The sequence below is a fragment of the Bombyx mandarina genome, chromosome A1 (genome assembly GCF_030267445.1).
Source record: "Bombyx mandarina strain Sakado chromosome A1, ASM3026744v2".
Lineage (NCBI taxonomy): Eukaryota > Metazoa > Arthropoda > Insecta > Lepidoptera > Bombycidae > Bombyx > Bombyx mandarina.
Window position 1 is genome coordinate 4385789 of NC_143234.1, and position 17796 is coordinate 4403584.

Sequence of the window (17796 nt, forward strand, 5' to 3'; positions counted from 1 at the left end):
CTTGCTGACATCCTAATAGGTTTTAATCTTTTAAAAATAACTGTTCTCAGTGTTGCACTCTTTGAAGAGAACTTATCTATTTTTATAAGTTTCTATCCAGTGAATGCTCAAGTTTGGAGTAATTATTCAATCATCATGTAACTTTTGCAAATCATGTCTCATAGATGGTGATCAGGCAGATAAAAGTTGGATTTGAAATAATTAATTTGGATAGCATAGTATAACGCTGTACATACTGTATGTCTCCTGTTTATTGTGAGGAGTTCAAGCATATTACAATAAAAATAAAAATAAACTTGTAATAAAATGCCATAATAAGAGACAGCTCATCCTTGTTCAGCAGCTCCATATTATTACTTTTCCTTTCATAATTATTTATTTTTGGATGAGTGATTAACTCTCTGCACCCTAGGTTTCTAGTGGGGATGCCACTTCATTATTAGTCAAGAAAAAGGATTGCACAGATATTTATGTATTGATTTCTGTTTTCAAAATCTTAGTTACATTTTTGGAACCCTGTCACTTTTAAAAATTCACCAAGACAAAAGATAATTCAGGAGTTTCAAAAACTTGTGAACTGTATGAAATTCAGTACTACATTATTTCCAAAGAGAGTGAGTATGGCCAACAGGCATGCTGAACGATTGATGGGTCATAAATGTAACATGTTTGTAATATCAATTAATAAGATCTGACAGGCAGCTTTAAGAATTAGTTGATTAAAAGCTGCAGCACAACAATAAAACAAAAATGCAGAGGCATTAGAAGGATGATGTTCCCTACCAGTCATTAAAATAAAGCAAATTGAAAATGGTCCGCTGAATGATGAATTAGGGGAAGTTGAATCAGCTGGTAAAAAATGGATGGACGAGCGGTCTCTGTCATCTAATGTGTTTTGGTAAAGGTAAAGGTTTGGTAATGGTAACGGTTTGATATAGGTAAATCTATCCTCTTAATGTCAGAGGATTCTGATAACTGACAAATTGACCGTATGGGCAGAGAGATTTGTTCTGCTGTAAAATGATTTATAATTTGTTATGGTATCTACTTTTATTTTCCTATCCAATTATCCTTCCTAAAACGCTGGCGGGCCACCATGCGAATCCTTAAACCTGGTCTTGTTGGCTAGATCCCGTATGGGTGATGCCTTATGAGTTGGCTAGATCCCGTATGGGTGATGCCTTATGAGTTGGCTAGATCCCGTATGGGTGATGCCTTATGAGTTGGCTAGATCCCGTATGGGTGATGCCTTATGAGTTGGCTAGATCCCGAATGGGTGATGCCTTATGAGTTGGCTAGATCCCGAATGGGTGATGCCTTGTGGGTTGGCTAGATCCCGAGAGGGTGATGCCTTGTGGGTTGGCTAGATCCCAAGTGGGTGATGCCTTGTGAGTTGGCTAGATCCCGAATGGGTGATGCCGAGTGTGTTGGCTAGATCCCGTAAGGGTGATGCCTGGTAAGTTGGTTAGATCCTGTAAGGGTGATGGCTTGCGAGTTAACTAGACCCGTATGGGTGATGCTTTGTGTGTTTGGTAAATCCCGTTGGGTAATCCTCTTGTGTGTTAGCTAGATCTCGTAAGGGTGAATGGTGCTTTGTGTGTTGGGTAGATCCCAGTAGGGGATATGCCTTGTTTACTGTTATGTGAAATGCTAAAACAGCGCAAGGGACGCGCTGGAATCAGTATGGCCGTATGGGCGCAAACGCCACTGTTGGCAATAATTAACATAATAATATATAGTTTAGTTTATTATATGTTAATATTTATTTATTATTAGCAACAAAACTGTTATTCTACCATATTTAATAATTAGCAGACACTGTTTTGATGTGAAAATGTTCAGAATATGTTTAATGTTTATATTATTGTTTAAAAACACAAATGACTGTATAAATGATTAAATATGAATAAAGCATAAATATTAATAATAATTTATATGATAATTAACAGTACTAATAATTTAATTAAGTATTGTAATTGTTATGCAATGATGTTGTTGGCGCCATCTATTATTAGGCTGGATAATAACAATGTTAGTTAATATTACTTAAAAGTAATTCATGTAAATTAAATTAAATGTGAGTCATGTAAAATCACTAAAATATGTATTTTGAATATTAAGCTATGTTTTGTGAATTGTTTCGCAGTAATTACATTTGTTTGTATAAAAGAAGTTGTAGTTGTTATAACCAACACAAAATGGCTAATTGTGTAAGAACCACTGAATAACTCAGGCGTGGCTTTTTGTTGTAAACAAGTAATGTTAAAGTTTTATAGAATTGTATTGTATTTTCATTGTAAAAGAACTTATGTGTGTAAATCCTGACTTAACGCCGACATATACGTCTTTACGTCTGCTACCTCTTATCTTTTAATCTAATACAAACTTAATAAAAAGAAGTTACTCGAATTTTAGCCAATCAAATACTTCGAAGTTTCGATTGACTTTAAACATTATTAAGTAAATTAAAATTGGGCAAAAACACAAAAATACCATGCACACGTGGCGAGCAAGGACAAATGGAGATTTCTCGCAACGGGAGACAAGATTATTTCCCGTTCGCAGAGTCATTCAGAGTAAAATTAGAGTACAGTAGGGAATCATTTATTTAGAGGATTCACAACGTAAAACACGGAAGTCATTGAAGTAAATACATTTGCTATTGAAAAAGAAAAGTTTGTACATGAGATACCAATCATATATCCCCGTGATCCATCTACACTCTTATTTTATGATACATCGAGTGAAATTCAAAGTTTTCGACCCCAAATCAAGAATTCCATTAGAAAAGTTATAAAAACTCCGGTAACATACCTGTGGAAATGAATTTTGTAAAAGATGAAAGTTATCAGAGTTATTGTACGTAAAAAGTTCATTTTTATTTACTTATAAGATATACATACTATTTCTTGTTTCACAACTAACGAAGTATTATTAGTGTGTGTGTTAATTTTTTCTTAATTCTTCTTCTTCTTTTTCATCTTCCTAGTGTTTTCCAGGTCTAGTGCCAGAGTCCGCTTTCCAGCTTAAACCTCTCCACTTTACCCGGTCTATTTAACTGATTTTAAGTAATTCTTAATTTTTTCTTAATTGCTTTCAAATATTTAGGCTCACAGCCACCTGGTCTTAAGACTACAACACTATTGTCACTACGTACTTGAAACATGAGAGCGAAGCCTCAATTGCAACATACAACAGCCGCATCCTTCAAACGAAAACGCTTGATTACTTAGCGACAATAGGTAAACAATCTGGACGGTACCTACCCGCATAAGCCACACAATACCCATATCCACAGATAATTAGATCGTTACTAGTGCGACCAAATTTCCTATGATACCGTAATATAATAATAATAATAATAATAATATAGCCTTTTATTCAGATCTTTTAGTACAATGAATTTTTAAACTTAAAAATACTAGCATTAAAATCTTAAACTTAATAAATATGAATAAATGTAAACTAATATTTGTTGCTTGGTTATCTTTCCTAGATCTGTTTGCCAGTCGGCAGAGGCCTCCTCCAACCTTTTCCATTCGTTGTCTTTAGACGTTGGAGGGTTGTGGTCGCTTTCCCCCTCGAGGACCAGTCGGCTTGGGGGAGTTCGTTCCTTTTTTGTTTCTTTATTAAGTTTCTTTGGTTGGTTTTGGTTTCCGTTTGCCGTTCTTTAGTTGCTATTGGTTTTTATTAGTATTAAGCATGTTCGAAAGGGAGCTGGATCTGTATCTCATTAAATCAAAAGTATTTGACCTGTTTGTCTTTATTGTGTTTACGGTTTGTTGCTTTTTTGGTTGATTATTATCTGGAGAAGGTGAAGCGGATATTTCCCTTTTCCTTTTTTCTTGGCTGTAGTTGTTCTCTTTAACAATCAATTTATCATATTTTAGGTATGCTATATTGCCTTTTTGTCTCTCTTCAATTAACTTGGCTTGCAGCTCTTTTCTTTTCTCTAACACATCCTTCGAGTAGTCCTCCGCAATGTATATAGTTTTTAGGTTCTTTTTACTTTTGATAATTTCGATCTTTTTCCAGTTGCTTATAAACGAACACAGTACCGGTCTCGGTTTGTTGCTCTCTCTCTTTCTATTTCCTAAGCGATAAATTTTGTTGGTATCGTATTCTTTCATTTTAATATTCAAATCTTGGTTGAAGGTTTCTTTGAGCTTTTGTAAAAGTTCATAAGAGGATTTTTCGTTTTCTTCTAAGCCGAATACTATAATATTATTGTTTTTCTCAGCCCTCTTGTGATAATCTATTTCTTTTTCCAGTTTTTCTACTTTAGTTTTCAAGTTATTATTTTCTTCTATAATAGGGATTAGTTTCTCATCCATCTTTTCCATAATACTATTTGTTATAGAGTCCTTCAATTCAGCATTTTGACTTTGCATCTCCATTTTAATTTTTTCAAATAATATTTGAAATTGACCTTCCATCTTATATTATATTATCTACGTGTAACGAAACGCAATAGTAAAATATGGTAGAAATATTTTTCTCAATTAGCAACACTGTTTAATATGTCAGATTTATTGACGTACACGACAAGTGTCATTGAGTGAACGATTTGTTGTTTTCGTGTTTTCTAACCTCTAAACCAATAGTTGTTATTGTGGTTGTAGATCCGCGATTCCAGTAACCGCACTTCACTGTATGTTTCTAGTCACTTCTGAGAGGTCCCAGCACTGTTTCAACGTATACTAGCAACCAGAAATTACGTTTCGTATTTTACTTCACTTAATTTCACTCGGAGTTAATCACTACGGTGTTGACAGTTCGGATGCCGGAAACGGAAAAAAAACCGTAATATAACTTATGCGTTAAATATCCATCATTCAAGAGCCACAAGCTAGGATTTGCCCCCAATGTTGTATGTACCCAAAACACAAGAAATGAAAATTAAATGTATTATTCACAATTTCCAAATATCCATAGCAAATAGAACTTGAATCAAATCGAATACCAAATCATAAACCGTTTGGTTAAGGCCACGTATTGCATCGAACACAATAACCCTCAATTTTGCTTATTATTCTGCTCCTTTATGAAATATCTATAAAAGGTTTATGTGTGTAAAAAACAAGAAAAATGAATAGCGAAATGGGTAGTAAACCAATCGTTTATTGTCTCTTTCAATATCTTTTCATTTAATAATGATACACTTGTTACAAAATTGGGAGTAAAACTGCAGTTTCTTTGGCACCAACAAATGCGGACTCTCAATGGAGCCCAAATAAATTTAGCTTCCCAAGTTAATCAATCTTCATCAAGTTATAAAACAAAGGAATCATTATGAGAATTAACCTCCACTAACCAAATCCATTTAAGGGCTTAAGATCAATTTGTGATGCTGATTAGTGCCGGACATCTACGTGCTTGTGGGAGTATATCGCTAATTATGTGAAAGAAAAAGGAATATGTTAATTAACTTCAACGAATACTCATCCTGTCTTTTTTAGCGTAGGTGGTCCGTAAGCGAATTAACAACAGCTCTTACTTCATTTTTTTTTTATTGCATAGATGGGTGGACGAGCTCACAGCCCACCTGGTGTCAAGTGGTTACTGGAGCCCATAGACATCTACAACGTAAATGCGCCACCACCCACCTTGAGATATAAGTTCTAAGGTCTCAAGTATAGTTGTTACAACGGCTGCCCCACCCTTCAAACCGAAACGCATTACTGGTTCACGGCAGAAATAAGCAAGGCGGTGGTACCTACCCGCGCGGACTCACAAGAGGTCCTACCACCAGTAATTACGTAAATTATAATTTTGCGGGTTTGATTTTTATTACATGATGTAATTCCTTCACCGTGGAAGTCAATCATGAACATTTGTTAAGTACATATTTCATTAGAAAAATTGGTACCCGCCTGCGAGATTCGAACACCGGTGCACTGCTCAACACGAATGCACCGGACGTCTTATCCTTTAGGCCACGACGACTTCAAATATTTTTTATCAATTACATATTAGTTGTAGGTAATGTATTGTCCGATGAAAAATTAAGCAATTAGCGATTCTTTTCTGTCGTGAAAAAGAAACCGCGTATACAGCTGTTCAATAAGAACGATATGGAAAAATAATTATTTTGAAATAAGTATTAAGCGCTTCAATTAAATGCTAGAAAGCGCCCGCATAGAAAATGAAGTCATTTCACCAATGTGTCGACCGACAAACAACCCATCAATTAGTAAGAACGCTTGGTTTTTTTGGAAAGAGATAGAGACATCTTAATTCCAACCCATAGAAGTTTGGTGTTGCATCGGAGGTATATATTTGAAATGAAACCAACTAATACTCCACTATATTTTATAGACACTTAGTATATATAGGTTTACATAGAATATAAGGAACGTTTGATACATCACACGTTATTCCATATAAATTTCGTCCGCAACCTGCCTTGTTGTTGAGTTCAAGGTTTGTATGCCCTACAATGCGGTCTCTTAACTACTTAAAATTATAAAAGTATGGTTTTGCTTAGTTTGGCAAATATATACCATGTTCCAACTACATTAAGGGAGTATATAAAAAAACGTTCCGGCTTCCGAAGCGTTTCCATTACACTGTGTGAAGCGTGACAATTCTTGAACACATTGTATATGATTTTAGTATTACTAGACAAATAACGTGCCCTAGGACACTCAAAGGATGTCAAGCCTACTTCGAATTTATGGATTTAATGTACCAATTTTCTTTGAAAAACATTTTGGTAACGTAAGTGAAATTCAGAAAAAAAAATACAATAAGAAAAGTAAATATTTACACATAGGATCGATATTTACCGAAGATCTTCAAGATTCGCCCCTATTAAGTCACCCTGTATATAAGATAGAGGGTGCATCATAACATATCAGGGCTGTGGGGTAATAACATTTTTTTAAATTATTTTATTTGAAGTCTGAAGATTTTACATAACACTCAACATGAATTCTTACTTCTTGCCAATCTTCCGGCCATACTTCCTTATCACATTAATAACTTAAATCTCTAACAATAATAAGTCAATCGTTCATAACCAGGATTGTGGCTAGTCATGAACCCAAGCCATACAAAACGAACAATATGTATATTTATGTGAATACTTGTGCTGATCTAACCTCGTGGAGAAGTGGCAATAACAAAACCAAATTAAGAACTTAAAATAAGTAATATTAATTTATGGAAGGTACCAGTATTTCTAGAAATACGTTTTTTTTTATATCTTAGATGGGTGGACGAACTCACAGCCCACCTGGTGTTAAGTGGTTACTGGAGCCCATAGACATCTACAACGTAAATGCGCCACCCACCTTGAGATATAAGTTCTAAGGTCTCAGTACAGTTACAACGGCTACCCCACTCTTCAAACCGACACGCATTACGGCTTCACGGCAGAAATAGGGGGGGTGGTGGTACCTACCCGTGCGGACTCACAAGAGGTCGTACCACCAGTGACATACGTTCGCGTTTAGCGAATCATTCCAGTATCACGCCAATCATAATTGATTTTGAAAGTTCGTACGTGCTCCATTAAAGATTGCAGATTATAGATCACACAAAGAAGGACCACAAGATGAATGTTTCTAAACAGAGCAATACATCTACATACCGTCCTTCTGTTGAAACTCTAAACAATTAAAAGGTTGCAACAAAATAGGTATAAACTAATTCGACTTGCATTGGCTCTACTAGATTTGATATCTAATAAGCAAAATGGAAGAAACACACCAGATCTTGAGTGAACCACATCCAATTTAAAACAGAATGAATGCATTATTCGAGGCAGAAACAGTCAGAGCATTGGTACCTTGCTCCACAACAGGTTCAGCATTTTAAAGGAAAAACTCGACAGCCCTATAGCAGGGGGTTATTGGCGTAAATGATTTCCGCCCCGATCGAAACCAGGATTGAGATGTGTCGACTTGAATAGTGCGATAGAATTTATTTTACGACACTTTATTGGTACAGGGTTTTTTATAAGGCTTGCCGTCTCGTATGCCAGAAATATCTATTACTGATATGAGTTGGTGACGAAGCGATATTTTGAAACAAAGTAAGAGCTTTCAATTCGATTGCTATTCACTGTGGTGCTTCCTTTTTGGTTTGATAGATTGATAGTGTAGAATAATGGTTATTCTAAAGCACCTCTTCTGGTCGAGTTTTTGGGTTAGTCCCATCCAACCTGGCTAAGCTGCAAGGTCTCTCACTAACTGCGACCCTTTTACGCCAATACAATCTAATGCCATCTACTACAGTCTCATCTCCGTTAGATAAGTGAAATTAATTTGGTATTCTGGTGCTTGTTAGTAATAATGATGTAAGAGTTCCACTTCCCAAATTCCAACTTCATTATTAAGCCAGCTCGTTGTGTAATTATATTCTGACCTTATAGATTCCTAAACACAATCACATGACATGGCATTTAGAAAATTGAATTCAAAGATATTCCTTCTCTTAAATTTCATATAAGTCAAGTTCGTATTAAATGACAACTTCTTTAATGAATAAACTTACATTATAAACCAGACAACAATGTAAGACCTACTGGAAATCCCAATAATATCTAAAGTCTATCACAGTGTATTTCAATTTCATTGATGGGTCATGCATGATATGTAATTGTTATGTGTTTCATAGAATCCCACATATGTCTGTTACCCTTATTACAATTATTAAATTCTAAATTCAATGTGAAAAAAGTCCATATAGTAGGTAGATTTTTTGAGACCTTTTTTTCATATTAATTCAGAACTAATTTGGATCAGAACATCACTAAGTGTAATAGAATTTGAAATTGTCAAATAAACACCAAACAGTTAGATTTAAAATTGCTTATTGTATTTTCCGTAATTACAATTTCTAAGTAACAAAATAGTTCAATTGAAACGGTGAAACTCTTGAGCGTTTCGACAAAACAAAGATTGCGGTTCGCATCAGTCAATCAACGTTCTGCAAAACGAAGCTAGCATGAATCCAAGCGACCGGTAATTGGCATCCACGGTCCATTGCAGTCTGCACATGTCGCGGTTCAGAGTTTAGTTTTTATTGCTCGTTTGATTTTTCCTAGCAGTCAGTGAGCTCGTACAGTACCCGACGATAAATGTTGCACATCGACGAATTGATTACACGAAAGAATAGTCTAGTTTATGAGGACCAATATCTATTAAGACCGATTTTACCTAACGCCTGAAAAACATAACGTAGATAGTAGTATGCAACAAAGATAACGCTCTAAAAATAAGATCGATGTGAAATTATTGGTGGTAGGACCTCTTGTGAGTCCGCACGGGTAGGTACCACCTCCCTGCCTATTTCTGCCGTGAAGCAGTAATGCGTTTCGGTTTGAAGGGTGGGGCAGCCGTTGTAATTGTACTGAGACCTTAGAACTTATATCTCAAGGTGCGTGGCGCATTTACGTTGTAGATGTCTATGGGCCCCAGTAACCACTTAACACCAGGTGGGCTGTGAGCTCGTCCACTCATCTAAGCAATAAAAAAATATATAAAAAATATATAAATGGGTCATACACAAATAGAGAATAAAAAAGTGCAGCAAAAAAAATATCTCAGAATCAGTGTGAAACAAACTATTTATTATTTAGCTATTGATTATCAATCTTTTAATCACTGTAACCGAGATCAATATGTCTTATTTTTGGCATAATCGCAATTTTTATATTTTTGCGGACCACAGAAGAGACGATTTAGTCTACAAGAGAGATGAAAAGCTGTGATGCAACGTAAGCAAAAATATATTAAGACAACATAATCAAACACATGTAGCCACTGATATAAACGAATACCCAAACGCAAATAACATGTCAAAATAATCACATTAATTGGAAAATAAAAAATAAAATAATAATGTCTACAGAAAGGAAAATCCCTTCGGTGGACTTATGAAACAAAACAAAATTTCGAATGATAATAATTTTACAGCCATGGTAATATACTCGTATATAATTCTTTAGATAGCTAATGAATTTTAATATGCAATGTAATGAAATTTAAGGACTTTGATTATTTCAAAATATTTCCAGAGTACTATCAGAATCCTCTGAATCAGCATGAACTAAAACGAAGCAAGATATGGACAAACCCACGACCCAAGGGTTGAACCCCCTGAACGAAATCAATAAAAATAAAAAAAATGTTTTCGTTTCCTCTATTTACATTGACTAGATTTATAATTTTTTTATTGCGAATATAAAATGTACTAAAAAGTTTGAGGCTCTAACTTAGAATATCAAATGTTGCCAAAATCAAACCTCTTTCTAACCAACTTTAAAAAAGGAGTAGGCCCTCGGTTCAACTATTTTCTACTTACTACTTTCTCTACTTAGACCTACTAAGGTATGTTTCTTACACATTTTCTGTGGACATAGTATTTTCGGTGGACATCGGGACCACAGGAAAGATGTCCACAGGAAATATGTATTATAAAAACTCTTGCGTAAAGAAATTAACTTTAAGGTTAGAAATCAAGCAACATGCTTTTCATTTACTTGTACTAAATGCTTATATAAAAACAATAAATATACATTTTTATAGATAATATTTACATGTCTATAATTGGAACAGGAAAGAACATTGATATTTTACGTTTATGTGTGTTTTGGAATAAAAAATATATTTTCACTGGCACTGGAATCGAAACAACAAAATATCAAACGCCGGAATGGCCACTATTTAGTGATGCCAACAGTTAAAAAAAAAACTTAATGCGGTCGAATAAATTAAAATTTGATGTCGTTTTATCGCCTCCACAGAAAAGACTCCATTTCATGTAACCATAAGTTTATTGGATTTATTGTATACAGATAGTAACGATATTTTTTTTTTATTCTCAATATTATCATCTTTATTATATTGTTTGTGTTACAAGTAAATAATTTTAATATATAGGGTACTTTAACTATTTTTAAACATGGTTCAAACATTAGACCTTCGTCTTGTAACAATCCACAGGAAGAGATTTTTTGATGTTTAACGCCATCAAAATGAAGTTATGAAATGTAATATTTTACAAGATACGATTAAAATGAGTAGTAATATAGTACCTTTACGATTTAAATACTTTCAAATATTCGCCAATTTGCTCTTTTATATGATGATACATTGCTATAACACTTTTTTTACCCTTTTTGTGTATGACCCAAATATATAAAAGTCCGATCCAACATAAATGGATGTGTATAATTACCGGACAAGACTGACATATCCTTATTATTATTTTACTCTTCATTATGAAATGTGTATGATTTTCTTTTTATTTTATTTTTTCTCCAAATTAATTGACTGATTGACATAATGATAGCTAATATTGACATAGAGTGGTTACTACTGGATTCATATAATTATGTGTTTCTAATTCATTTCCTTTGTATATTTAATTAATTGAATTAGTATATTGTTCATTTTCTATTTGTATTGTTGAAATGTTTGTGTGGTTACTATTGTATTATTATTATTTTATGGATTTTTTCTGAAATAAATGTTTTATTATTATTATCGCCGGGTACTGTACAACCATTAATTCAATTAACAAAAACAAAACAAAACTTTAGGCAAAACCAGTTTCATAATAGAAATGAAATCAATTTAGGTAACTTAAACTTAAATATAGACATAATCTTAAGTTTTACTACGCAATTCAATTCCAAACTTTAATTGTTGATCAAAGTTTTTAATTTTATTACATAATGTAGGTATCAGAAAATAATATTTCTCGAAATTAAACTTTCACTTACTTGCAATAACATTCAAAGTTTGGAAACAAGTAAATAATTTTAGTCAAACAATTGAGAATAACAACAACACGTAATTCTTTGTGAAGGGTTTCTTTTGTAAACATCTGTAAAATATATTTGTAAAGAAAATACAGTTTTAAATGTCATTCTTAATTTAAATCAGTCCTACTATATAGATTGTACACGAAAAAAAATAATAACACGATTAAAATGCCTAATTCTAAATACAATTTAGAATTATGTAAATAATTTCAATCAAACAATTGAAAATAACAAACACGTAGTTCTTTTGCGAAGGGTTTCATTAGTATAAACAACGGTAAATAACGTGTAAATTTGTTTGAATAAGATCGGACAATTTTCAATGTCGTTCTTTATTCGAATATTTGTTTACAATAACAATAATTATAGGTTATATTAAAAAAAAATTGTGACACGGACGCCATGCTATTCTAAATTCAAACAATGAAATAATCCCGCTATAATTCATACGCGTTCTCCTTCTACTTAAAACTTTATACACAGTAAATACTTCGGACAAACAAATGACAATAACAAACACGTGGGTCCGTGCGAAGGGTTCTGTTTGCGCACACCGGTACGTTGCCGAGCGTGTATTTGTTTTCGTAAGGTTGCTCAGAATGCTGCGCGGCTTGCGCTTTTCAATTTGGATAAACGTTTTTACCTACAATGAATACAAATGAAAACGTTCCAATGCACGGATAATTTCTTATCGATCTGTTTTGATGTTTTTGAAACTACGAGTGAATTCGTTAAATGTTACAAGACTATAGTTAGGTTTTGGCGAATCGGAGATACAAACAAAACATTCTATTAAGGTCTAGTAATGTATCAAAAAGTATATTTGTTATTAGTAATGGTGGTAGGACCTCTTGTGAGTCCGCGCGGGTGGGTACCACCGCCCCCTGCCTATTTCTGCCGTGAAGCAGTAATGCGTTTCGGTTTGAAGGGTGGGGCAGCCGTTGTAACTATATGGGTGGCACATTTACGTTGTAGATGTCTATGGGCTCCAGTAACCACTTAACACCAGGTGGGCTGTGAGCTCGTCCAACCATCTAAGCAAAAAAAAAAAAAATTTAGGAAATATGATGACAATGAAAAACGCGAGGTTAAGCCGTGAAAGTTGTTTTGTGTCCAAAACTGTTTTATTTGTATTTTATTCGAATGTTTTTCTTTGTTGTTTAGAAGCTCCGTGTACACATGACAAGTGTTGCGAATAAGGCGGGAATTGAAGTTCTAGGTCAAGTATTATTATGCTCAAGAAAATACGCGCGCAGTTACGTATTCACGAATGGCGTTCAAAATAGAAGAATAACATTGGGTTATGAAATGAAACCCGCAATGTATAGACAGCATTGAGGGTCGGTAGTGCTTACGAACTCAATGCCTGGAGCACTTTAAAAAAAAACCTAAAGTGATTAAGTGATCTTGGCTTGTGACTTGTGGAAGTCATCGTGGCCTAAAGGATAAGACGTCCGGTGCATTCGTTGTTGCGATGCACCGGTGTTCGAATCTCGCAGGCGGGTACCAATTTTTCGAATGAAATACGTACTTAACAAATGTTCACGATTGACTTCCACGGTGAAGGAATAACATCGTGTAATAAAAATCAAACCCGCAAAATTATAATTTGCGTAATCACTGGTGGTAGGACCTATTGTGAGTCTGCACGGGTAGGTACCACCGCCCTGCCTATTTCTGCCGTGAAGCAGTAATGCGTTTCGGTTTGAAGGGTGGGGTAGCCGTTGTAACTATACTGAGACCTTAGAACTTATATCTCAAGGTGGGTGGCGCATTTACGTTGTAGATGTCTATGGGCTCCAGTAACCACTTAACACCAGGTGGGCTGTGAGCTCGTCCACCAATCTAAGCAATAAAAAAAAAAAAAAAAAAAAAAAAACTTAATATAATTTGAGATAGTTTTAGTGAAGTTTCCCGTAAACAATTACGGTTTTGTATCAAAATGGATTTAGGTCAAAGTCCTCGTGACGTACAAACAAAAGCAGAATGTTGGTAGGGCGTATAAGCGCAGGTGATTATTTTATTTTAACTTACATCATAGCAATCTTCTATTTCTCCACCTAGATGGGGTCGGCGAATTTCTCTATTCCTTTCTCTTCTATCAGCCGTCATCTCAACACTCACTCTTCTCTCTCTCATATCGACATTCGTACAATCTATCCATGTCTTCTTCAATCGACTTCTTCCCCCTCTAACTTGCACTACCTTTACCATATATCTCCTAGTCACATGCCTCTTCACTCTACGCATCACATCATAACAGTCATAAGCAATAATAATTATATAATATAATTATAACAAAAGATACTAAGAAACCTCAACATTCATAACTTAATATCTTTTCACGTAAACTTTATGGTAGCTGGCTTCGTTTTTGACCACGGCCTTCGCGATCGTGCGCTGAATTAATATAGTCTCATTATAATTCGATCGTATATTAGCTAAGGAATTAAAAAAAAAAAAGATTTTAATTTCCAACAATTGATTTTGTTGTTGAACTGCTGCAACAACCTGCTAAAGGCCACGAGAAACCGCTGAATGCGCAGGATCGATCATTTTGAGAAAGGCTAGGTCCAGCATTGGACATCTGTTAGCCAACAACGATTAAAGTAAATCTATGCTCCTGTCTATTACTCTTTATCTCCCAAACTCGCATACGTTTTGTAACAGTATTTAAAGATAAAGAATCCTTGCTAAACCCCCACACACAGAACGTATGTGATGCACAGTTTTGTACTTCTTTTATGCAGAGCTGGAAGGTCGCGTCATCATCCACGTTCATTTTAGGCAGCTGCTCTCCAATGTCACCAACTGTATGAGCCAGTTCCAATTAACTTCGTGATAATTTTTATCCGATTGGACCAGATTATGAACGTACATATATTAATCGCTGGGACTCGGTTTTAGGCAGTTTACTTTTGGTTATAGATACTTTTAGCAAATTACACAATCTATATTCCGAACGGTAATGTAGGCAAAGCAGTAGATGCCCTAGAGTGGAAGAATATGGAGTGTGAAAACGGTGGAATAAGAGTTGATTTGACCAAGCTGCCTTACTAATTAAATAACAAGTGATAAGTAATTATCGCCAGTTATGGACTGTAAACTGGATAGTTGGATAGCTAGATAAAAACCTCTTGTGAGTCCTCACGGATAGGTACCATCATCTTGCCTATTTCTGCCGTGAAGCAGTAATGCGTTTCGGTTTGAAGGGCTCATGTCTCAAGGTGGGTGGTGACATTTACGTTGTAGATGTCTATGGGCTCCGGTAACCACTTAACGTCAGGTGAGCCGTGAGCTCGTCCACCCAGTCAAGCAATTAAAAAAAAAGTTGATAAACGTGTGCATTATCTCCACAATACTTCTAGAAATTATAAGGTCTTTGATGTATGTGTGTGGGAATGAGGTTCGTAAATATTTTCCTCCTGTTTAGTTAGATCGAAACTATCGTCATATTAGGAATAATATCCGTATATTTGGAGCTAGAGCCCAACACAATTGTGCACGTACCCTAACGAGTTTAGGTGGAAGTCGGGTACTGTCCTAGCGGGCCGAAAGGGTGCTTCTCTCGAATTTAATATATTTTTCGATACGATCCCAGGAGTTAGGTGTATCTGGATCAGACATGAAGAGAAATTTATTAACGTCGAAAGAACTAATTATCGGGCAATAATCATTTCTCACAAAACTTCTTCGCTGATAACAGCAATTTTATTTGTTATTACAAAACTTAAAACCGGATTTTTTGGAGCCGGGAGGTTGATTGCATTAATCAATCGTATGACAGAGAAAGAAAGCAAAATATATACTTGTTTATGTTACTAGTAAAGAATAAGGGTGACATTTTGGTTCGTTCTAACTGGTGGTATGGTATTGTATTGTATTATGGCGCGTATTGTAAATCTGCACAGGTAGGCATTACTGCCCTACCTATTTCTGCCGCGAAACAGTAATGCGTTCTAGTTTGAAAGGTTAGGACAACCGTTATAGTGTATCCGATGCCTCAATGAAAAAAACAAGAGAAACTCGTCTATCTAAGCAATGGCCAAACAGACTCACTGCCTTAATAAAATTTGTCAGTGTTTCGACAATATGAACTGTTATTGTATCTCTCATTATATTGTCGTCTCTTTCTGAACTTTTCTTGGCATTTCCATTAATTTTAAATTCGTGTCCGATCGAAGATTATGAAGAGAAATTGAGTGAGAAATTTCAAAATAAATTCCATCCTTAACAGGTACTTACTGACAGGACCCTTTGCCCATTAATGTAGATGATTTTAGACTTGAATTCCTTAAATTAAAATTACTGCAAAAACGATGTTTACTGATAATTTCGATCGATATATAAAATCGATTTTTTTTAGTGACCGTAATAAAAGATATCCAATCTATTGATATTCGCTGTTTATGGATACGTAATTTTATCATATATCCCTGATTCCCACATTGGTCGTTTAAAAGCGAATTGCTATTCGAAAGCTGTACTACGCGATTTCCATACAGAATTTGTTTCTAATATTTTAAGAGACAGCAATTTCGTTTGTCGTACAGTGAAAGCATTCGGTGCATTATCATAGGTATGGTAGTCTAAATTTATTTTTTAAGGATGTGAAATAAACAGTTTTTTTGAAAGTATTATCTCTATTATTGTATGTTAATGATGTATACCAGATAAATTCCCTAATACACCACCAGGTAAGACGTGAGGTATGGCATAAAATACCTTATGATTGGAGTTAACTACAACAACTTATTTTCTGAATTCAATAAGCTGAATATATTTTTGAATTTTAACTCAATAACAAAAGGTTGATTCTTATATTTCTTTAAGCATAAAACTGATAGTTGCCATAATACTCTCAGTTTTAAATCAAGAACTAGTTTGCTGTAAATTTTCGTCAAATTCATCAAACTATGAACCAATAAAAGATTTTCCATCTAGTGGTTTACAAAACATTTATTAATTTGGGAAATACAATGATTACCTGAATATCTTTGCCAGTACCAGGGGTAGGTATGTCAGTTGGTTAATTTACCATTCATCCTTCTTCTTCTTTGTCATGTCCATCATGATTGATGATTGTGGTTGGTAGTCATCATCCTAGCACAAACAGATTCTCGCCATTCATTCCGATCCATCGCGTTTCTCACAATATCATATATGTAGTGTTATTTTTGACCTGTTTCTAAGTGCTTGATCAGGATCAACAGCAATATTCCTCATCGCACCTATTCATCAAGGTGTCCGTATTGATGACCCCCGCCCTCAGTAGGGATGATTCGACCTTTGACAAACATTGAAGGTAATATCGCTGGGTAATATCGGGCTAAGGCGAGTCTATTCCAAGGTGTTATTGGAATTTTCAATGGATACTTACTTCACACGATTTCGGAATATCTTTTCTCTTACTTATGTAAATCTTGAACGATTTAAGGTTGAGTTATTGGATCTGAATGAAATTCAAGTATTTGATTGGCTAAATCGTAAAAGTATCTGGATTTTGTTAGATATAAAGCAGGGTGATTTTGACATTATTTAATTGGAAGAAACACCCATAGAGCTAGTAGCTCAATGGAACAATCATGGCTATATCTTAGTTCGTGATTAAAGATTCTTCAAAGATTTTTTTGTTTACACTAGCAGCTCATTTTCTTCAAGTTATTCACATAATTAAGGTAATATTTACAAATAAATAAATGGTTTGCACGTTATGTTTACAGTATACATTTCTTACACCGTTGGGGAATTTCGAAAATAAAGAATTCAGACTTCTAAATGCCTACGTAAATATTTGAACGCCAGTTACTGATATATTATTATAATTATCCAAACTAAGTGCTTCTGCGGCGTACACAATACTCATTAAATCGTGTGCATTTATGTGTTCAAGCTTTAATTGGTCAATTAATTGGTTTGCTCATTGTAATTTAGGACATGAATCGTTTATTGATGCTTTTACACTAATAATGCTATTTGTTGGATGCTTGGGTTTCTTGAATAAAACTTCCACAATCGAT

General features: G+C 34.7%; 2 protein-coding genes across 8 annotated transcripts in view; both read right to left on the bottom strand.

Moving 5' to 3' along the window:
• The window catches only part of Cirl (Calcium-independent receptor for alpha-latrotoxin), a 374591-nt gene that overhangs the window by 258612 nt on the left and 98183 nt on the right, over positions 1-17796 (bottom strand). The window lies entirely within an intron of this gene.
• LOC149499475 (uncharacterized) lies at positions 3678-4397 on the bottom strand. The gene has a single exon (XM_089739753.1). The coding sequence runs from the start codon at positions 4395-4397 to the stop codon at positions 3678-3680; it is 720 nt and encodes a 239-aa protein (XP_089595879.1).